Genomic DNA, 24,261 nt, shown 5'->3' on the forward strand with positions numbered 1-24,261 from the left:
CCATCTAACTCGTTATGTAAGAAGTGACATCAACGACGACGTCGGCAAAATACCGGGCATTCGAGAAGAGAAATTCAAAAGCATTCCTTACTTGAACTACTAGGTATGCTCTTAATTTCAAATGAATAAAAACGGTCATTTTCACATTTTTTTATTGCTCTTACCATAATATTCGTTATCGTGCACAAGTCAGCAAGTGTAAGAAAATGATACAACTTCCAGCGGACCTAAAATGGACTCATTTTGCAATTCCTCTCAAATCAATTCAGAAAATGAATTGTCAAAACTGTCAAAGTGACGAATGTCAAATTTGAAATTAGTACGAATTACTTTGGAAAATACTAGACATGAACACAATTCACACCACGTCAGTCTGGCCCCGTGGTAAGTACCTGAAGGACTTGTGTTACGGGTTCCAGACAACGGGAATATATTTAATACTTTTATACTATAAATATACTCGTATTTAAGATTTTTATTACATATTATATGATTCACATATTTAATACACATCCATGACCCAGGAACTTTGAAAACTTTTTGTAACGTCGGCGGGATTCGAACCCGCTGGCTTGAGCTACCAACAGCCCACCAACTGAGCCACAGAGGTCGTCAGCAGCAGTCATTGCAAGCAGTGACCATTTTGCGATTTTTAAAAATTGAATCATATTAACCCATTTAGACCCAAATGAAACTGAGCCATGGAAAATATGAATTTTCTTTATTAATTTATAGAAACCAATAAAATTATTAGAAAAACACAAAAAAACTTAATTTTTTTAAATTCTTATATTAAAAAAATTGCCGTCCTCAAATGGGGCCAATGGGATCATACGGTGTGAAAAATTTCGGTACATATTTTATGAATGTACCATGTTTTCACACATTGCTCAAATTGCCTTTGACCTTTTTCATGACGTAATGCTAGCCCATCAGAACAACGCGATTGTTGCGACAGTTTTTCGGGACATTGACCCTTCATGCAGCAGGTTTGGCATTACAGATATGTATTGCTGGTTGCAGGATTCTACCGCTTGTATGTCTCAAGTAATGACGACCAAATGCCGCCGAAATTGGAGCTGATTCAATTCTTGTTTTTATTACTTTGATGATGCAGTCGCCATGCGTTTGCCACTGCTACATCCAACATGTGTGTTAACAGTACCTACTAGTTACCACAAACTTTTGTTTCGTATAACAGTGCGAGAAAATCGATTGACCAATTGACTTGACCCCACGCATATCCTTGTTATAGCTTTGATAAAAATGTAGAAAGCTAACGTCCACATTCTTTCAACAGTAATACATCTGTTTACTTTTCCCAGAATAGAAACGCTGTAATGGCTTCCGCCGATCGCATAGACATTATAATCCAGCCGATGTAAAACTAATTCTGATTTAGTTGGTCGAAACGGTAGTCAAACTCGTCGTTTTATTTTGTTTTCATATCCTTAACGGATACGAGAGGACACTTTTCTGTACTGCCTTGGCCAACAGTATCAGTTGCACAATAGCCAGCTACCCCTTGGAATAGTGAAAAACTGGTAAAGAGACACATGCTTACGAAGGAAATACGAATAAATATATCTTTCCACTGTCATCTTCTATCATAGAAACTTTCTGAAGTCCATAGTATTTATCATAGCTATTAAATACCCTTCAGTTCATTGATTATACGACATTGATAGGTGGACAAAAATTGGAATAATTTACATCCAATGTGCCCATTGGCCCCAAATAGGGACACTTGTATAAAACTACTCCTTAACTTATAAAAACTAAAGTTCTTCACACTAATATGTATATTTTTTATAGGTTATAGTGTAATGAGCTCTTCCAAGTAAAAAAATATAAATGCCAAAAAGAAAAACTTAAAAATAAAAAATACTAACTTGGCGTCATTTCGGATGTTAGAAACAGCTTCAGAAAAATCGTTATAAAACACTGTGAACTATTTGAATACCATTTGTTCCTTCTAGGAATAAAAAAATACACTTTTAGCAAATTGACACTTACAATAAAAATAAGTATAAACTTGAAAGACAAAAAATTAATTTTAAAAGTGTCCTCGTTTGGGCACGGCGGGTCTATATGGGTTAACATAATAATTATGATATAAGTATTATATATGTTACGCTCAAAGACCGAAATCGCTCAATAAGCGAAAAAATAGCTCACAACGCGTTGTGGTCACAGTGAAACAGCCACGACGCGAAATTTGCGTCGTGGCTCTAATGAAAACGGCCACGACGCGTTCTGGCAATCACAGAAAGACCATAACGCGAAATTCGTGTCGTGGCTGATATGCTATTCGTTTTTCTTGATTTGTTCTTGATTGATTAATCGTCCATCCTTTTACTAAATCACTGCATTACGTGTTTATCATTATTATTTATAAAATATCCATAGTTCCATACTATCTCTACTAATATTATTATTGTCTGTCTGTCTGTCTGGAGCAACGCAGTTACGGGCATCAACTAGTAGTATTAAGTATATTGAAATTATATAAATGAAAATAAAACTTTATTTATATTTAATAAATATATAAATTCTTTATTGCATTAAATATTACAAACAATAACTTTTTACTAGAGGACTCCACACACTCAGACCTGTCTCGTGGAGTCCAGGAGTGGTCTTACAATATTAATAATTTATTATTTATTGATATCAGAAAAAAAAAACAACAACAAACAACAACACGTTGCGCCAGACAGACAAACAGACAGTAAGTAATAATATTAGTACGAATAGTATGGAACTATGAATATTTTATAAATAATAATGATAAACACGTTATGCAGTGATTTAATAAAAGAAAAAATATTTTGTAGTGCGCGTAGTCATTCAAATATAATCTTCCATACCTATGGACGATTAATCAATCAAGAAAAACGAATAGCATATTAGCCACGACACAAATTTCGCGTTGTGGTATTTTTGTGATGGTCAGAACGCGTCGTGGCCGTTTTCATTAGAGCCATGACGCGAATTTCGCGTTGTGGCTGTTTCACTGTGACCACAAGCTATTTTTTCGCTCGCTGAGCGATTTCGGTCTTTGAGCGTAAAATATACAATGTGTCCCGACACCGGTGTCCGATCCTTTAATGTCATGATCTATGGCATATTTTATCGACAAATTGGCTCTAAAATTTTTTCTCTCTCTCACGGTTGTAAAATGGCAGCCATTTTAATTTTTCTCGGGATTTCACACTAATCTGACCAGTACTTCACATGTAAATATCCTATGAAGATAAAAAAGGTCTCATTTGATAGCTGAATTTGTGGACTACGCTTACATAGGCAATATGTTATAAATTTCGTGGAACTAAACATAGAAAAACCCAGGTTTAAGAAAAAAAAATATGTGTATTTTTTATTAATGGCTTTTTGTGGAAAATCTAGCAGATTAAACTGGTTCTTTTTTATTTTAAATAGATAAAGAAAGTTTTCATCTTCTAAAATTCTTTTACTTCAATGCTCTAAGTCAGATAGTTTAGAAGTTATAACGATTTTCTTATGATGAGGTGGTCAGATTAGTATGAAGCCAGAGAAAATATTTTTTTTTCAAAAGTTGGAGAAAATAAATTTGAACTCATGATGTATGGCTTAAATTAGTGACAAATTGGCTTTCAAATTATTTTTCTCTCCAACTTTTGAAAAAAGAAAAAAATAAAACATTGAAGTAAAAGAATTTTAGAAGATGAAAACTTCCTCTATCTTTTAAAAATAAAAAAGAACCAGTTCAATGTGCTAGATTTTTCACAAAAAGCCATTAATAAAAAATACACATTTTTTTTCTTAAACTTGGGTTTTTCTATGTTTAATTCCACGAAATTTATAACATACTAACGGTTGCCCGCGACTTCGTCCGCGGCAACAATATTATAGTAGTATGTCTGCAGGCTGATATATCTCAAGCATCGCGGTAGCTAGAAAGTTGAAATTACAAAATATGTATGAACAAATATAAAAATTTTTCGGGCACAAAAATTACTCGGGCAAAGCAACAGCACGTCAATAGAATTGGCAAGAGACTTGAGTGCCTCCCCTCGGGAACCCGTGCATTCTGGTCTCTGGCCAAAGCTATTGAAGGAAATTTCTGCAAGCCAACCCTACCCTACGTAGGAAATGGATCGTTGGCCCAGGACGCAAAGGACAAAGCCGATCTTCTGGGCAAGCTCTTTGCGTCAAACTCGACCCTGGATGACGGGGGGCAGAAACCGCCGACCATACCGCGATGCACGAGCATCATGTCGGATATTCGGTTTCATCAGCGCTCAGTGCAAAAAGCCCTCTGTTCCCTTGATATCCAAAAGTCGAGTGGGCCTGACGGAATCCCGCCTATTGTGTTGAAAAAGTGTACTCCAGAGTTGGCTCCGGTCTTGACGCGTCTTTTTCGGCTCTCCTATTCCACTGGCATCGTCCCGGCTTCCTGGAAGACAGCCTTGGTGCACCCGATCCCCAAAAAAGGTGACCGCTCAAATCCTTCCAACTACAGACCAATCGCTGTAACCTCTCTCTTCTCGAAAATAATGGAATCCATTATCAATAGCCAGCTTCTTCGATACTTGGACGGCCAGGGATTGCTAAGCGACAAACAATACGGGTTCCGTAAGGGTCGCTCGGCTGGTGATCTCTTGGCATACCTGACTCATCGTTGGGCTCAGGCAATTGAGTCGAAGGGAGAGGCATTGGCTGTTAGTTTGGACATTGCGAAGGCCTTCGATCGGGTTTGGCATAAAGCGCTGCTATCAAAGCTTCCATCATACGGGCTGCCCGAGAAATTATGTAAGTGGGTCACTAGTTTCTTAGCAGACAAAAGCATAAAGGTCGTAGTCGACGGCGAATGCTCGGAAACTCAGTCTGTTAATGCTGGTGTCCCTCAGGGCTGTGTGCTATCGCCTACTCTATTCATACTGTATATCAATGACATGTTACAAAATAACGGCATTCATTGCTATGCGGATGATAGTACAGGTGATGCTGTATATACCGGCCCCCCTAATATTTCTCGGCAAAATGTCACTGAGAGTCGAAACGAACTTGTGTCTAAGGTGGAGAATTCATTGGAGAAGGTCTCTGAATGGGGTAGACGTAACTTAGTCCAATTCAACCTCACCAAGACACAAGTCTGCGCGTTCACCACTAAAAAGTCACCAATGGTCGTTTATCCTCGTTTCGAGGGCACATCCTTAACCATCTCCCCTAGCATTGAGATACTTGGCGTCAACATATCGAGCGAAGTCCAGTTCTGATATCATCTTGAGGGTAAGGTCAAATTATCCTCGAAGAAGCTTGGTGTTCTTAACAGAGCGAGACAGTACTTCAGTCCGGATCAATGCCTACAACTCTACAAGGCGCAGGTTCGGCCTCATATGGAATATTGTTCTCATCTCTGGGCAGGGGCGCCAAAATACCAACTGCTCCCTCTGGATCGTATCCAACGAAGGGCTGCTCGAATTGTTGACTGCCATAGTGTTTCAAACAGCTTGGACCCCCTGGAATTACGCCGAGATGTAGCTTCACTCTGCATCCTCTATCGGTTGTATCACGGGGAGTGCTCTGAGGAATTGTTCGGAATCATACCACCTGCAACTTTTCGCTATCGTCCCACGCGAAAAACATACCATCCTCATCACCTTGATGAGTGGCAGTCTTCCACAGTGCGTTTTTCGCGTAACTTTCTGCCGCGCACTGTAAAACTCTGGAATGAACTGTCACCAGCAGTATTTCCGGACCGATACGACCTGCAAACCTTCAAGAAAAGAGCGTATTCCCTCTTAAAAGGCCGGCAACGCACCTGCAGCTCTTCTGATGTTGCGAGTGTCCATGGGCGACGGTAGTTGCTTACCATCAGGTGACCAGTTTGCTCGTTTGCCCCTTATTTAATTTAAAAAAAAAATTAAAATATATCCTCCTCCTTTATTAAAAGTCGGTCAAAAGGTAGCTTATGTTACTCCTTATTATATCCGCTATCTGCCAAAAAAATCCCGTTAAAATGGCCCCAGCCGTTTCAGAGATTAGCCGGAACAAACAAACAGACATACAGACAGACAAAAATTGTAAAAAGTGCTATTTTGATATATGTACCGTATGTACATTAATATGTACATACGGTATATAATATAACACTCCAATTTTATTTATATGTATAGATTGCTTTTGTAAGCGTAGTCCACAAATTTAGCTATCAAATGAGACCTTTTTTATCTTCATAGGATATTTACAAGAGCAGTTCTGGTCAGATTAGTGTGAAAGCCCGAGAAAAACTAAAATGGCTGCAATTTTATAACCTTGAAAGAGAAAAAAAATTAGAGGGCCAATTTGTCGATAAAATATGCCATAGATCACGACATTAAAGGATCGGACACCGGTGTCGGGACACATTGTATATTACTATATTTTATCACTATATTTTATTGCGCTAAAACTAACAGGAGCGAAGAAATAGAGGAAAGTGTGGAAAAAAACAGGAGAAATTATTTGAAAGGGCTTATTTGAACGCACTAATCTCAGGAACTACTAATATGATTTGGAAAATGATTTCAGTATTAGATAGCCCATTTATCGAGAAAGGCTATGGGCTATATTTTATTACGCTAGGACTAATGAGAGCGAGGAAGTATAGGAAAATGTGGAAAAAATGGGGGAAATTATTTGAAAGGGCTTATTTGAACGCGCTAATCTCAGGAACTACTGGTTTGATTTAAAAAATTATTCAATCTATTTTTATGGAATTTGGTATGAGTCTCGGGAAAGGACAAGGAATACTAATTTTGTCCCGGAAAATGTACGGTTCCCGCACAATAAACTTTTATGATTATCGCCTAAACTATTCAATCTATTTTGATGATTTTTGGTTTGCGCGTAAACGACTCAATCGATGTACGGGAATAACTTTAAACGCGGACGAAGTCGCGGGCAACAGCTAGTATATATATCCTACTTACTAGGACATATATATACAAAGGAGTCGGTCTGCATATTTCCTGTAATAAAAATGTTAATAAAGGTTTTTAGTGAACATTTAATGCTAGATATTGTTGAGTTTTGTGGTTTCGCTAAATAATAAACCATGAGAATGGCCAAAGAATGCCTCAAACACGTGGATTTAACATTAAATACGTAAGTTTTGAACAACGTTTTTTGGGCTTTACAATCGGTATTTTTGTAAGCTAAAAAAGATAATTTATAAGTTTATTAATCCCTTATTCGTGCTATATAAGGAATTAGTGCTAAAAATGTCACATCAATTAATAATTTGGCTATAAAAATTGCATAGCTTTTTACGTGTGTTTACGGATTCTCATCACTTGAACTATACTTAATTGATATTGAGAACTAATTGACTTTCTTTCTTGTATCATAATGTGGTTCGAATTAATAATCGACAAACAGAAATATTCAAGAAAATAAACGCACACTACTTGTATGAAAATAAGCACAAAATGGCCACGCGATGACGGGCTAAAGCGCTTATTCCACTTATCCTAGCTAGGATCCTAGCTTTCTTAAATGTTATTCCACTTGACTAATTTTTTTAGGATCCTAGCTAGGACTTCCTAGCTACTTATAGTTTACTGCGTTAGATGATATGGGTGACACCATGGTGACACATTATAATTGACAATAGTAGGGAAGTTACCTAAGAAAATTTATCGATAATTTAAAAATATCGAATCACTTCGTAAAGGAATTGCAATCGAAATTATCGATTTCGTACTGACGTTTCAGAGTGGCGCCGGCGATTTAAAATGGCCGCCCTTTTTATCGATTTGATTTCGATTCAAGTGTCAATCCATGAAGGTATAATACTATCCTTAATCTATGGGCATCACTGACTACATATGGGTTGTGTTTCCAAAAACTATCAGTGTACTGTCAAGTGTGACATAAATCAAAACATCTTAAACCTAAGCGATCATTGGCCTAAGCGATTAGGCCTGTACACTGGTAATAGTTTAGGAACACGCTGACATAATAAAAACTGAAACTTCTGAAAGAGTTTTGGCCATAGACTTAATATATATGGATTTGGCGGGCATGTCACTTTCAAACTTCTTCTACTTTTTATTGTTGGTGTGGTTTTTATTATTTTTTCCCAAATTGTGGTTTTTGGGTTTTTGATATTCATTATTGGTAAAATATTAGCCATTAAATATCCGTTATCTTGCACAAGTGCAGGTAAAATGTTGTCAAAACCAAAATGTATAATTCCTGTGATATTTGGTGTGAATATCGGTAAATAGGGCTATTTCTTCCGTGAATTTTACGTAAAACATCGTTATAATAACTTTATTATCCTAATTCATTGAAATATTATTGCGTCTTTTTCAAGTTGAAATGTATCAAGTTTTACATTCTTTTGCCCAGTTTTGTAGCAATTATTGATGGTATTTCCTGGTATTACCGATAGTTGTCTACCCATACGCCATCTAGTTACTAAAATGGAAACTGATTGACAATCAAATTAAAAATATATGACTTAAAATAATGAAAATCCCTCAATAAAGGAAACATTTCTTTTTGTATATGGAATATAATTGATAACATTTTGTTTTTTTTTTTGTTTTCTTGTAAAAAAACCCGTAGAAAGGAATATGAGAAGTGTCACCCATATCATCATTATCATCTTAAGCCCGGCCGCTCATTGTCCGAAATTTCTGATACGAAACAGTTGAACGTCCGCGCTGTCTCTTACATTTTGTACTGAGCCGAGTGAGCTCGAACTCGCCGGAAGGATATTTCGGATAGTGTGCGGGGTGGCGGTCCGGCGAAATTCAACTGTTTCTGATCAGAATTCGGACAATGTGCGGCCGGGCTAAGACGCACAAACTATAGGATAAGTGGAATAAGCGCTTATGACTACATCTATGACTATAATACTTATTCCTTTATCTATTATGTGGGGCACAGAAAACTATATCCATTTCTGTGATGTGGGAGTGGGGAGCATTGTGGGGAGACTTACGCCCTCCGTGAGTAATTTGTATTCTGTGCTTACGCCAAAAGAAGAAGAAGAACGCCGAACGTCAAATAAAATTTGTTTTTCTGCAGATTTTATTCAAAAATTCGTAACCAAATATATACTAGTAATCTGTGTTCGTAACACTATTTTCCATTCTTAACAAGAACAAAATAAAGTTAAGTAAATTGCAAAATATATTAAAAATCTTATCAATTTAATTAAAAATGGCAAATGATACTCCTGAAAGTGATTTTTCTATTGAATGCTTTCAAAACTACTCAGCCCCAGAAGTTTTTGTACAAGGATTGGCCGGCATTGTCAACCAAAATGATGTTGAAGTTATCATAAGAGCTCAAAAAACTATGTAAGTTATTATTACTGACAAACTACTCATACATACTTTGGTCATATCCTAATGAAACTTAAATTAATTTGTTTATCTTAAATTACAGGCTACAGAGATTCGAGAAAACTACAGAAATGTTGACCAACTGCAATCAACTATCTGCTAGTCGTCTCCGAGCAGCCACAACAGAGTTCAAAAAACACACTCAACTGCTACTTGACATGAAAAAGGATTTGGAATACATATTTAAAAAGATCAGAGCCATTAAAACAAAACTGAGGTAAATATCTTAGTGTGACCAAAACTTCTTTTAGTATAAGTATTTAAAAAATGAAAATATTCCACTTTTTAGGTACGCTGGTAAAATGATTAATTATTTCAGCTATTAGTTTGTTAATAATAAACATATTAAGGCCTTTTTATTTTTAATTCCAGCACACAATATCCTGAGGCATACAAATCAGCAATAGCAGCAGCATCCAGCGAGAGGAAGCCACTTGATGAGGAAGAAGAGGAATTTAAGACTTCAGACACCACAAACGAGTCCAAAATGGTCGCCACAGTCTCCACAGAAACCCTCAAACCTTCAACAAGTATTGAAGATAAAAAGTCTAAGAAAAAGCTACAGAAAATTGAAAATATAGAAAATAATAACATGGAGGCCGCAGTCATTGACAATGTAAAGAAAATGAAAAATGACAGCTCCACAGAAACCGAAAGTGCAAGCTCTGGTGATGAGACCAGCACCGACACCGGTTAAACTGTTCTAAAATAACTTGACAAGATGTCAATTATTTTTTGAGTTTCACTTTAATGATAAAACTATTGTTCTAGCTGCAAGTGCTTAGAGTGTAATATTACTTACAGTATAATTCCGGTATTTATCTTACTTCTTATTGTTAAAATTAATCAATGCATAGCATGCATTGATTTTTAACCGCTTCCCAAATGTATTAGATAACATTTTTGCATTTTGAGTCGCTGGTGACTGGTGGTGGTGTCATAACACCATAAGTCATAAAATAGGCTGAACACTTAACCCATCGATTGTGGAATAACGAGACACAATAGCTTATCTATTGTTATTGCTGTCGCTTAGGGCTTCATGAATTAAAGTCAATAAATGTTATCATCTAATATGTATTATAATAATATTAAGCAAATAAAAATGGAAGCTAATTTTTATTTTATAATTTATATCATACAAACACTGACCTCCATTAAACAATTGTATAATAGAGATCAGTGCATGCAAATTAAAAATATAGCATGACATGCAATATTTTATATTACTATATCTCATTATATTCATGCCCTTTGTTGGAAACAAATTAAACCAAATTCATAAGTTTTATATGTTGTATTTAATTATAATAATAAGTACCTCTTATTATAGAACTAAACAAGTGGGAATTAAAGAAGAAACAACTCTAGTGCTACCAGGACTTTTTAATACAATTAATAAAGAATTCAGGCAAAATAATTTAGAACAATAGGTACTGTTGTATATATGGTACCTAGTAGTTCCGTAAGAACCATAAAGGCACAGACAAGTATTTGCTTTAATCAAACTGTTGCACAGACCACAATGTAAAAAGCCTTCAGGGATGATTTTTAGTCCCATAATTTACATTGTATATTATTTCTACAGTAAAACAATGACTGTGGAACTAAGTTATCAATCAGTCTTCATTGTTTTGTTGTAGACAAATGCCATTCTTAGTTTTGAATGGCATTTGATGTTTTAATCACTGGTGAGTGGTGTTACATGATGTGATTTGTATGGTTGTGAAACTATTTTAAATATTTGTGACATTTGTTCATTAACCGAATTCAGTCTTGTTTTCAAGCTTAGGGCAGAATCTCAGCAGACACTATAAAAACTAATATACTGACTTGATGTATTTTTTAAATTCAGAGCCTTGTTTCAGATCTAGCCACATTTCTTACAACAATATCTTGTATCCACTTTCTTCTTACATGAAGAAAGTGGATAATATTAACTTTATTGGCGGCCGTAAACTTCTCAAGCAATACTATGTATTACAATAATGAAGATAAAGTTTAAAATCATATGACATTGAAAGTGCTCGCCTCGCCGCTGCCATTCCGGTGTAGCGCAGCCCTAATACATAGAAGTTTTTAATATTTTGTAGATATTGATTTAAATTTGTTAACCTTTTATCAACCTCATAACAGTCATAATTATATAATTGAAATGTATAAAACAGCTTGGTAAATTTTCAAACCAGTTGCCAGATCAATCATTAGAATTCACAGCATACTTTTCTGTGAATTTCACTGCGTTTTCATGGAATTTGTCGATATCATACTTATATTCAAAAGCAATGTCCATCATTAGAGGATCATCAGGATTGGGTGTGGCGAGGAGAGTTTGTACAGAGATCAGCAGAGTCTCAATTGTTATGGTTGGCAGCCATGAACCCTTTGGCGGCATTTTCAGCATGTTCATGCATATGCGACCACCTGAAACCAGAATAGATAGAATTTAATAAAAGTACTAGACACTTAGACATAATATGTATTTTGATTTATAAAAAAATTATGTGGGATGAATAATGTATTTAAACGAATACATTTACTTTACCTTTATCGATATTTGGATGATATACAGGTGTCACAAATTTAACTTGAGGCGGCTCAAAAGGATACCTATCAGGTACATTTATAATCAATTTAAATAATCCTTTTTCATAAGGCGAACCTCTAGGTCCAGACATTTTTACGAGTAATACATCGCAAACATCTTCTTTTTCAAGACGACAAGTTATTCCCCATGGTGGCTTAAGCTCTAAGTTCTTAATTTCTCTTGCTAAACGAGCTGTTCTTGCACTAAAGGCCATAATAATAATGAATTTCTAAAAATGTAGCAGAAATATTTTTTAAAACTACGAAAACAATCGCCTCCACAATAATAAAGTGTCATTTTGACAAACAGCTTACAGCTGCCGGCTGGTTGACATTGTGTTTTTTTTAGTTTCATTCTTATTATGGCACTCTGGCACTCCGGCTATCACAAGTGTCGAGTATTTAAATTGTTATGGCGGGAAACTTACTTTTTTAGTTAACTAGCTGTTGCCCGCGACTTCGTCCGCGTCAGCAAAAAAAAAAAGAGTAACTTTCCCCTTCCTTACCTCAATAGTAAAAATGGGATCTTGTTAAGTAGTAATTGAATTGATCACTTTTCATGAACCTAAAGTTGTAGATAAAAACGCCAATACTGTTTAAAAAATCTTAAGGATAACGAATAAGAGTAAAATTATTATTTTTAAACAAAAATTGAAACTGACTTCCAAGGTAAAGACAATAGTAATTTTCTTAAATGAACTAAAAAGTATTAATTAATAATTGATATTCTGTAGGTACTCAGTATTTCTGTTCTCAATCTTCATAATTTGAAGTCGGTACCAGTCATATATAAGTTGCAGTTATATTTTGTCATAGATCTGGTGATTAGGTTAGCCGGTAGTTGGTACCGACTTCAAAATAATGAAGACTGACAACAGAAATACTGAGTACAGAATTTGAATTATTTAATACTTTTTAGTTCATTTAATCTAGATCTACAAAAAAACGGTAAATTGCACATAGAAATTGTGCTGAAGATTGAATACAAAAAATAAAGTTGACGCGTCTATGTGTGTCCCAAAAAATAACCAGGAGTTCCCTCTACATATTATTATATCTTACGAATTTCAGTGATCTGATCACCACTTTCGTAATCATTGTACCAAATTTGGGTTATTGTACCTCTATAAACAGTAAACACTAAATAGCAACAAAAGAGTTTTGAAAATCCGGTGGAACAATAATATAATCAAAGGCATTTTGAATACAGAAATAGTTGACGCGTCTATATGTGTCCCAAAAAATATCCAGGAGTTCCCTCTACATATTATTATATCCCACCAAAACATTAAATGTAAAAAGGAGCCAAGCAAAATATTGCATAGCCATGCAATATATCTATCGTAAAAAGTTTTCAGATCACATTCAAGCCAAGCCTTCAACTTATTTTGTAATTTAAATCAACAGTCAGTGAATTTATCAATCGTTTTCTTTATTTTATAATTATTATAGTGGCTCGGCAATGAGCACAAGAAAAACAAATATAAAACTTCATATTTTTTGGTAGTTCATACTTACACAAACGGCAAGCGTAAAGTGTCATTTAGTATGTAACGACGCATGTGGACGATGGTACCCAATAAATCCAATCAGTCGTTGATTATTTCTCTAGTGCTCATTGCCAAGCCACTATAATAATCATAGACATAATATATTATAGTTTTATGATAATAATTATAAAATAAAGAAAACTATTGATAAATTCACTGACTGTTGATTTAAATTACAAAATAAGTTGAAGGCTTGGCTTGAATGTGATCTGAAAACTTTTTACGATAGATATATTGCATTTAATGTTTTGGTGGGATTTCATTTCTTTTTTAAGGTTTCTTTTCTTTTCAGGTCACGTTAAAACTTTTCTGTATTTAGCTTAGCACCCATTCTCTATCTCTAGGTATATATTCTAGGTCGTAAAATTAATTGATAGTAACAGGTAGGTACTTCTACAAAGTACAAATTCTATGACGATAGCCCAACAACTTTTGAACTTTCAGGAGGTCATTCGTGCACCGATGTTACTTTTGATTGCGTATTACGACCTATTCCGGATTTTTTTAAACCATAATAATTATACTCCGCAAACAAGCGATACCGCGATATAAAGGGAGTGCTACACCATCTATCGAGCGAGTATGGAGTGTACATCGTAATTCGCAGTTCTGATTTCATTTATATATTTTAATCAAATTTAATTATCATAGTTTCATTGTTAACTTTGTTAACACTATTTTTCCTTTTGTACGTAAAATAATTATTATGAAGTCGAAACTCATTTTTAATCTACACTACTATTATAAAGAGGAAAGATTTGATTGTTTGTTTGTCTTGAATAGGCTCCGAAACTACTGGACCGATTTGAAAGATTCTTTTACCATTGGAATCCTACATTAATTCTGCTGAACATAGGCTAAATTTTATTTTGGAAAAAAATAGGGTTCCGTAAGATATTTGGGATTTTCGGACGCAAGGTGTAAAAAATCAACCAGAAATGTTACTTTTTTTGCGTACGCTGCCTAAACTATAAAAGATAGAACCATAAAATGTTCTAAGTAATTGTAGATCTTTTAAATATCTACAAAAAAGTACGCGACACCTATCCATGTTGAGTGAGGCACAATAACCATTTTTTTATTAAAAAATTTTGAAATGTTTTTGGACTACATTTAAATGCCTTTATTTTACTCATGGCATTAATTCTTATCAAAATAAATTATTTCATTACTAAGTACAGTTAATGTAGATAATATTTGGTCTTCGAATGATTAAAATTGGACGTTTGGTTTTAATGTTATGGCGAAATTAAAATATTACGATTTCTGCTGCACGTTGTGAATTGGGCGTCGTCAAGGCGCGCCGCGCGGGTGTGCTCGCCCGGAGAGTCCACGTAAATATTAATTATTATTACCTCGATCATGGGAATCGCAGACACAATAGATTTATAATATAGTAGTTACAGGCTTAACAGTGTAAACCATTTTTATGTTCTGCTTAACATAAAGATTGACTAAGAAATAAAGATTGAAAAAAAAATATTTAAAAATCAATGTCCACTCGCGCGAAGCCGGGGCGGGCCGCTAGTGTTCTTACAAAGCCATAAACATAAAAATATTTTCTTTTATTTAATAAAGTTATATTATACTTTTCAGTTTTTAGGTTTCCTTGCCCAAAGGTCATATGAAAACGGGAGCCTATTCCTAATGAGTCTAGACTTCGCTGTCTGTCTGTCGTCCGTCCGTATGTCACGAGGCTAGATCTCGAGAACCGCAATAGCTAGATATTTTAATTTTTTACAAATTATGTACTTTTGTTGTCGCTGTAAAAGCTAATAGTCCAACTAAAATAAAATAAATGATTAATCGGGGGTCTCATACAACAAACACGTTTTTTTGCCCTTTTTTGCTTTATATCCATAATGGAAAAAATAAGGTTTTTGAAAATTTCAGAAATAGTTAATTGTATTTCAATTTAAATAATCCATACTAATATTATAAATGCGAAAGTATCTCTGTTTGTCTGTCTGTCTGTCTCGCTTTCACGCCAAAACTACTGAACCGATTGCAATGAAATTTTGTACACAATTATTCTAGAGTCTGAGAAAGGACATAGGCTACATTTTGATGTGGGAAAATATCTTATTTCCATGAAAATATCGATGAAAATGATTTTGCATTACGCGTGGCCAGTGCTCATCCCGGGGGTCCTGGGTTTGAATCCCGCAGGCGGAACAAAAAGTTTTCAATGTTCCTGGGTCTTGGATGTGTATTAAAATAAAATTTCAAAAATCTTAAATATATTTTATGTATAATATTATAAAAAATCCAGGAATATATCGATGCAATGAACATATTAGTTCTAATACGATTCAACAGATGGCGTTTTATTTTTTACTTCATTGTAACATAGAACTAATCATACTTATTAGTTATTATGTTTTTGCTTATAGTTTTTAATACGTTAGAATATTATGTTTAATAATATTATCACTTGGTATAATAATAATCAATCTATCTTATCTTATAGAACTCCTACTGCATTTCTAATATATGTGACAAGTTGACGACAGAAGGCGCTCTAAAATAAAGGAGTTCAAGTGTACCGTGTTGGCCTATATTCCATCCAGAAAATATATCAATGTTATCAATATTTTAATTCTAATATATGAAAACAGATGGCGTTTTATTTTTACATAAATATATTCTATGTATAATATTATAAAAAATCCAGAAATATATCGATGCAATGAACATTTTAGTTCTAATACGATTCAACAGATGGCGTTTTATTTTTTACTTCATTGTAACATAGAACTAATTATACTTATTAGTTACTAGCTGTTGCCCGCGACTTCGTCCGCGTGGACTTCAGTTTATAAAGCGCGATGTCAACAAAACTGGTGTCAAAAGCTTTTATAAAAAAACCTTGGTACCCCTTAAATCAATACAGCTGTGCAGTGTGCACACAATAAGTATTTCATTTTTTTATATTAAACTTTATATTTTATGCCAAATTTTAAAGCTTATTTAGCCCCCCAATTACACAACTTTACCCATAAACTATTTATCATTGATAGGTTTAAGGTTACGTCACTGCAAAGATAAAGTACTGAGTTATTTAATACCGTAGAATAGATATAACAATCGAAAAAAATCGAAACTTAAATGTAAGATCAAAGATGATACCACCTCTTATAGAAAGACTTTTGAGCAAGCGTCAGCGCGATGTAGAAGACGCACGGCGCCATCTATTATGAATTTTTGGAACTAACTTAATTTGAACAAATTTACGCATTTTCACCCCCTGACAACCCTTTTTTCCAGTAAAAAAGTAGCCTATGTCCTTTCTCAGGCTTTAGACTATCTGTATACAAAATTTCATTACAATCGGTTCGGTAGTTTTGGCGTTTGGCGTGAAAGCGAGACTGACAGACAGACAGACAGACAGAGATACTTTCGCATTTATAATATTAGTATAGATTATGTGCACACTGCACAGCTTTTTTTGGGTTTTTTGATTAATTAAGGGCCGCGCTACACCGGAATGGCAGCGGCGAGGCGAGCACTTTCAGCGCTACCATTCCGGTGTAGCGCGGCCCTAAGAGGTACCACCACTTACCAGGGTTTTAAAAAGTTTTTAAATTTGACACAAATTTTGTTGAAACCGTGCGCTATAAACTAAAGTCCACGCGGACGAAGTCGCGGGCAACAGCTAGTAAGTAATAAAAAGTACATAAACTTGTGATTTAAGGGGGGCTCCCATACAAATTTACGGTACGGAAACCTATGTACGCCAGTCCAACTCGCACTTGGCCAGTTTCATAATTTTTCCTTTCATTGTGGATAATAACCTACCTTGTTGCCAAATTTCAAGGTTCTAAGTCTGCTAGAAGTACCTTAGAATTTTGATGATCTGTCAGTCAGTGAGTGACAAAATGTAGTAACTTTGATCATCCGTAACTATTAAACTATTTATCGAAATGTTATGTAATTTGGAGGTTAAGCTAGTTTTAATACTTGATCCTAGTCACCGAAATTCTAAATCCCTAGCTTTGTTAACATCGAAGATAAAGGGGGTGTGAAAAAGCCGCGTACCGCTTCGAGAAAAGTATGCTACGGCCGTGCCTTTGCTAAAAAGCTTGGCTGGAGCACTGCCGTGCTCACAAATCTCACGAATTTCAGTAACACATCACCACTTTCGTAATCATTGTACCAAATTGGAGTTATTGTACCTATAGAGGTTTTATAGAAACAGTTAACACATCTTTAATACTTAATAATTTCGTCCAGGGCCGCAGGGGTACGATAGACTCGATCGAAACCTTATACTTATGAATAATTGAAAATAAAAAATATTGATTTCGAGTCGATAACATATATCCGCAAAATTCAGATTTTAGAGAATTTCGTTAAATTCTAATGGCACTGACAAACAAACTTCACGCGCCATCTTGCTGCAAACTGACACATGCCATTGCCACTTTCTACCTGCCGGCAGTCATGGCGCACCATAGCGCACCCTTTTTAGGGTTCCGTAGCCAAATGGCAAAAAACGGAACCCTTATAGATTCGTCATGTCTGTCTGTCTGTCTGTCTGTCTGTCCGTCCGTATGTCACAGCCACTTTTCTCCGAAACTATAAGAGCCATACTATTGAAAATTGGTAAGTAGATGTAGTCTGTGAACCGCATTAAGATTTTGATACAAAAATGCAAAAATTATTAAAAATGTTAGGGGTCCCCATAGGTATAACTGTACAATTTTTTTTTCATCTAACCTATACGTGTGGGGTATCTATCGATAGGTATTCAAAAATCATATTGAGATTTCTAATATCATTTTTTTCTAACCTGAGTAGTTTGGGAGAGAGACTATTCCAAAGTGGTAAAATGTGTGTGTCCCCCCCCCCCCCTCTAACTTCTAAAGTAGGGGCACGATAATTCTAAAAAAAATATATGATGTACATTACTATAAAAACTACCAATGAAAATTGATTGATTGGAGATCTAGGAAGTAGTTTTTTTTATACGTCATAAATGGTAAACCTTAAACCAACAAAATTTTTTTTTTTCATCTAACCTATGCGTGTAAGGTATCTATGAATAGGTCTTTAAAAATCATATTGAAGTTTCTAATATATAATTATTTTTTCTAACCTAAATAGTTTGCAAGAGAGACTCTTCCAAAGTGGTAAAATTTGTGTGTCCCCCCCCCCCCCCCTCTAACTTCTAAAGTAGGGGCATGATAATTCTTAAAAAATATATGATGTACATTACTATAAAAACTACCAACGAAAATTGGTTTGAACGAGATCTAGCAAGTCGTTTTTTTATACGTCATAAATGGTAAACCTTAAATAAACTTTCATTAAATCAACTGAAAAATAAAAATAAATCAAAACCCTTTTAATTTCATAAAAATAAACCTTATTGCTGCTGCGGAACCCTTCATGGGCGACATGGGCACTTGGCCGGTTTTTTTTTTTTGTTGCTTTAATTTGTTATCACTTATCAGCGTCTCAACAATAAGCAATTAATGTGTTTTTGACATCTAGGAAATTTTAATTCTTATGGAACTTCGTTCCAATACTATTACAAAAAGTTAAAACCAACTTTAAAATTTTATGTATGTATTAAGGTGCGTTCGGCGTAAAGAGGGCTTTACGCCGAACGCACCTTTTTTAAATACAATTAACTTTTATTTGCTATTTTGACAACCTCTGTGGCTCAGTGGTGAGCGCGTTGGTAGCTCAAGCCGGGGGTCGCGGGTTCAAATCCCGCCGACGGAACAAAAAAAAAGATTTTCAAAGTTCCTGGGTCATGGATGTGTATTAAATATGTGTATCATATAATAAAAATCTTAAACATATGTATAGTATAAAAAGTATTAAATATATATCCGTTGTCTGGTACCTGTAACACAAGTCCTTCAGGTACTTAGCACGGGGCCAGACTGATGTGGTGTGAAGCGTCCATAGATATTATATTATTATTATAATTAACTCAGCTATACGAATCTTTACGAGTCTTGCTTTCCTTTAATATTTCTTGAGAAAAGAAGACTACACAAATATTTACTTACATTTTGTACATACATTGTGTATTGAATTACAAGTTTACCCGGGCGAAGCCGGGTTTTCATCTAGTTGACATAATAATTTATGCTTTCAGTTATTGAAACAATGCCAAAATTGCCGAACATATTTTATCTATAAGGATTCAAGAGTTCTGTACAGCATCTTCGGAACCAGGGTGTACTTCGGCGCAAATTCTTATTTTTTGGTAGTTTAAGCTTAAAATCCTTCAGAATAACGTAAAGTCACTATATGTTTCCATATAAATTTTAAGGAGTCCTGTCGATTTCTCATGGATTGCATTATCAGATCACCACTTTTGTGATCATGTTACCAAATTCGGGATACATCTCATACAACAACATGTTGTATGAGATGTAGCCCGGTCTTTTGGTCCGATTTCCAAAAGAATTTTGGAAATCGGTCTACAAACGACGGAGTTGTCCGCGAACCAATATAAAAAAGTGAAATATATCCTCCTCCTTTCCGGAGGTCGGTTAAAAAGTAGCCTAAGTTATGCCTTACTACATCAGCTATGTGCCAAAAAAAGTCCCGTCAAAATCACTCCAGCCATTTCAGAGATCAGCCGGAACAAACAGACAGACAGACAGACATACAGACAAAAATTGTAAAAAATGTTGTTTTGGTGTAACTATGTATCCTTATATACATTCATATATATCGAAAATCAGAGAGGGCGTTACAAAAATAATAATAATAATTAATTCACTTATTATGAGATCTGAATGTTTAATTTCATCAAAGCTATTGATTTCTCACTAAAAGCAATAGATTTCATTTATAAACAACAAAACAATTTCAAATCATTAAAAATACTAAAACTTAAAGAGCAAAAGAAATTAGAACTTAACATTAAAAAGAAAACAAAGTGATAAAATCATTTTCATTTATTTAAACTGACATGGATTGTACTTACAATGTTTATTCACCGCAAATTCCCGCAGTAGAATGAGCTCCAAGCTCAGAACACGTCTTTTTATAAGCATCATCCCTACTTGTTTGCCCTACCACAAGTAATTACGTCACTCTTGAAAATCATGTTATCGAAACATTAAATAATTGTAAAATTAGTAAATAACGTTAAAATTAATTAGCTTATTTATTTTGTAATTTACCAAAATTCACATTAAATTATTACGAAGTAAATAAAACCGGAAGTAATTAATTCACAACCAAAATACGTCGTAATTTTAGTGAGAATGTTTAAAGAAATTATTTAAAAGTTTGATTGGCATGGAAAACTAGTTTTAATTACATTAGAATAATCCTATATTGGCCAACTATGAAATTAACATTAAATAATAATTTTAATAAATACCACGGAAGTTAAAATATCTTCCGGGCTTACAATAAATCATAAAACGCATATCAATCGTTGTAATAACGACGTATTACACATTTTTAACAATAATTCATGATTATAATCACATTATAATAATTTTTCTAAACATAAAATAAAGAGTCCCAATCAGACAGGAACCTCCGCGGCGACATATACATCTAGAAAAAAACGGTTCTTTCAATATTACAAACAGACACTACAATAATTTTATTTATATGTATGTATAGATTAACACACTCATGTCTGGACTCTGGACAGTGGACAGTGCTTTGGTCAGTTATCAGTTGGTCAGTATCAGAGACCAATGTCAGAGACATTTTTTGTAATAAATTATAAGAACGTAGCGAGAAAAGGGACTATACTCCACTCGGGCTAACTTGTCGCTAGCGGTCGTTGACTCCCTGTCAAAAACTTGTCATTTTCCATATAAACCGCGATTGACAATGAAATGTCAGATATTGTCAATCGTGGTTTTTATGGAAAATGACAAGTTTTTGACAGGGAGTCAATTACCGCTAGCGACAAGTTAGCCTGAGTGGAGTATTATAAGCGCTTGAGATTATAATTTTATGCTTGAGATCATACAAAAACGTCATTTTTGAATACGTCATGTCAAAAATAAGAAATTTAAAAACACCCCCAACAATTTTAAAAAGTAATGAAATAATATATTTTACTGACTTTAAGTTTAAATAATTTCTAAGTGTAAAGTGATAATTTAGTCCATAATTGTTGTCACGGTGTGTCAGGGCCCGGGGGACGAATGCGCAAAGTTGAAAATTAGTATCAGTATTAGTGTCATGTGTCAAAATCTGACAGATATTGATGAAAATTTAGCAAAAAGTCGTGTTCGTTTCGTTTTTCAATTCACATTGCGCATGCGCAAAGTAAAATATTTGTGTCAGTACAGTGAGTGTCATGTTCTAAAATCTGACAGAAATTGTTAGTATTTTATTGGTATTTTAGAATATGACACTCAATTATGAAGTTGACAGTTAGCTGCCAAGCTGCGAAAAAATGAAAAGAACACGTTGCACGACTCATGAATCATGATGATACAGCTGACACTGACAACTTCGCGCATGCGCATTGCGCAGTGCGTTGAAAAACGCATTGAATAAACATGGAATAAACCAAGAAAATAAACGAAACGAAAACGACTATAGTCCGTCAAGAAAGTGAAGAAATTAAAAAGTGGCAACATCGTAGTGACATCCCTTTTTTCTTAGATTGATTTGAAAGGGATGACACTACGATGTTGCCACTTTTTAATTTCTTCCCTTTCTTGACAGACTATACTTTGTTGGATAGCTGTCGAAGTTTTTCCGGGAACGGAGTGCTGTTGTGTTTATGGATTATTTTCCTAAAATTTTGACTTTTACTTAGGCTTTGACTAGACTTTAAACTTGATGATATTATAGTGAAGTTCGTGAAAATTATTGGAAGAAGAAAATTATTGTTTTCCCGCCATATTTTACTTAGCTCTGCACTGGCCGTGGTTTAAAAGCCGAGCGCCATAATAAAAAAACACTTTGACACTTGACACTTGACAGCTGCCTTTTCAGGCATTCCGCATTGAAAATCAGACGTGAGACCATAGACCATTAAAGGTTTATGCGTGAGACGATCTTTTCGTTTTTTTCAGTTTTCTGAAAATGTGAGCGGTGATACTAAACGACTCTTGATTTCATATAATATCATGACTGCTTTTAATGAGTGAACTAATAATGTTTTATTTGGTTAAATTAGACTTACCGTTAACGCGTAGTGCTACTCGTTCTTAGAGGCTCCTAACTTATTTAAGGCTGTATTTAAATTACGACTGTCTATTTTCGTTAATTAATTCGCATGTGGCAGGGAACCCCAAAAGACGCTAGAAAACACATCCTTTAATTTATCAGGTAAGCTATTTCATCTTATTTGTACTTCTGAAATTATGTTCTTTTCGTACTGATTTTCGTAGTTTACGCTGGAAAAAGGTTAAGTAATACTTATATCGATTAAGTACCCTACATTCAGGATTTTTGGCAGATTTAGTTGAGAAAATTCGTAATATAGATCCTATGCTACTTTTAAATTACACCATATGAAGTTTTTGTAGCTTGTTTTACGTATTTTTACGTAAAAATCCAATCGTAACCTAAGCCGATTTGATGTATGCTTTTAAGACTTTAATGTTTATGGTACATTACTTTTTACTTTTATCATCTAAGATATTTTAAGGCTTAACAGATTTCTTGTGCTTCCGTGGGTCTTCTGTTTGAGGTAAAAATTCAGCAAACCCTCAACTGCAAGCAGTTAGCATGGTTTGCTGTATTTTTGACACTTAAAAAATACATTAATCTTGACTTGCCGTTTACCCTTGGCCATATTCAAATGAAGAGCATATTGTAATTTGTAATGAATGAAATTAAAAATTTTAATTGCCACATAGGTACTCCCAGCGTTGTATTGCAAATACAGTGAAAAATTACAGTTAACATTAAAAATAATGTAGATACTTTTACACTTTATTCTGATGATTCATTTTATACCTGATTTTATGCCTTGTCATCATTGTCATTGTATTTTCTCTGGTATGGGGCATTTTTATTTACCTTTAACCCATCAATCCCCGAGCGGCACCCGGCTGCCGCATAACTATTGAAAATCTATTGTCTGTGATTCCCACGATCGAGGTATTAAGAAAAAGAATACAAAATATAGTTTAATACTAAAGTGCAATACAAAATGTATATATCAGCAGCTGTAGTGATCTTATATCAAAACATTTAATATACCTACTCAAATAATGACTCTTGAGCTTGTCATCATGAGATGATAATACAAGGATAAAATGATAAGATAAAGTTACTCTTATCATGAAAGAGCATTCTTTATAATAATGTTTATATCAACTCCTTATTCTTACATCATCCAAATTATACAGTAGTATTATAGACATAATTATTTTCCCTATCGTAGTACTAATGAAAAAAATTTGTTCATTATATAAGTGAAACTCCATAATATTTTATGATGTAATAAAAACAAATATGTTTAAATTAAAATGATTATGTACTTAGTTCCATCAGCATTCAGCAGAATGTTTCATAGAACTTACATTCATAGTTGATACATCCTCAAATTTACCCTGGCTTGGCCTTTTAACACACATTGTATTACAGTAGGGCCTCGGAAATCCAGACTCCCACTTATTCGGTGATCGCTGTAATCCGGCCGGCAAGTGTAGGGTGTAGGTGCGGGCTGTCATGAGCCAATACGCCGTCAGTCTAATGTTTATAGCCTTTCGTGTATGTGTAATGGTACAATGTCAATTTAGCGCGTTCGCTAGGATCATGGCGCCGCGCGCCGCCACGTAAAT

At 34.6% G+C, this 24,261-nt stretch overlaps 2 protein-coding genes across 3 annotated transcripts; one reads left to right on the forward strand and one right to left on the reverse strand.

The window, feature by feature from the left end:
* Positions 1–448: 448 nt before the first annotated feature.
* On the reverse strand, positions 449–20,700 carry LOC121728680 (ubiquitin-conjugating enzyme E2 T-like). 2 transcript variants are annotated; one of them, XR_006035855.1, is made up of 4 exons: positions 20,694–20,700; positions 11,929–12,199; positions 11,518–11,807; positions 449–459 (listed from the first exon to the last, which is right to left on the reverse strand). XR_006035855.1 is itself a non-coding variant. In XM_042116911.1 (2 exons), exons 1-2 carry the CDS (start codon positions 12,182–12,184, stop codon positions 11,581–11,583), a joined length of 483 nt encoding a protein of 160 aa, XP_041972845.1. In that variant the 5' UTR covers positions 12,185–12,250; the 3' UTR covers positions 11,511–11,580. The 2 variants fall into 2 exon arrangements, 1 of the variants encoding a protein (XP_041972845.1); XM_042116911.1 differs by lacking the exons at positions 449–459; positions 20,694–20,700 and having other exon boundaries at positions 11,511–11,807; positions 11,929–12,250.
* LOC121728671 (kxDL motif-containing protein CG10681) lies at positions 9,138–10,353 on the forward strand. Its single transcript, XM_042116900.1, has 3 exons — positions 9,138–9,338; positions 9,427–9,600; positions 9,756–10,353. Exons 1-3 carry the CDS (start codon positions 9,199–9,201, stop codon positions 10,078–10,080), a joined length of 639 nt encoding a protein of 212 aa, XP_041972834.1. The 5' UTR covers positions 9,138–9,198; the 3' UTR covers positions 10,081–10,353.
* Positions 20,701–24,261: the final 3,561 nt, after the last annotated feature.

The sequence above is a fragment of the Aricia agestis genome, chromosome 1 (assembly GCF_905147365.1).
Source record: "Aricia agestis chromosome 1, ilAriAges1.1, whole genome shotgun sequence".
Classification (NCBI taxonomy): Eukaryota; Metazoa; Arthropoda; class Insecta; order Lepidoptera; family Lycaenidae; genus Aricia; species Aricia agestis.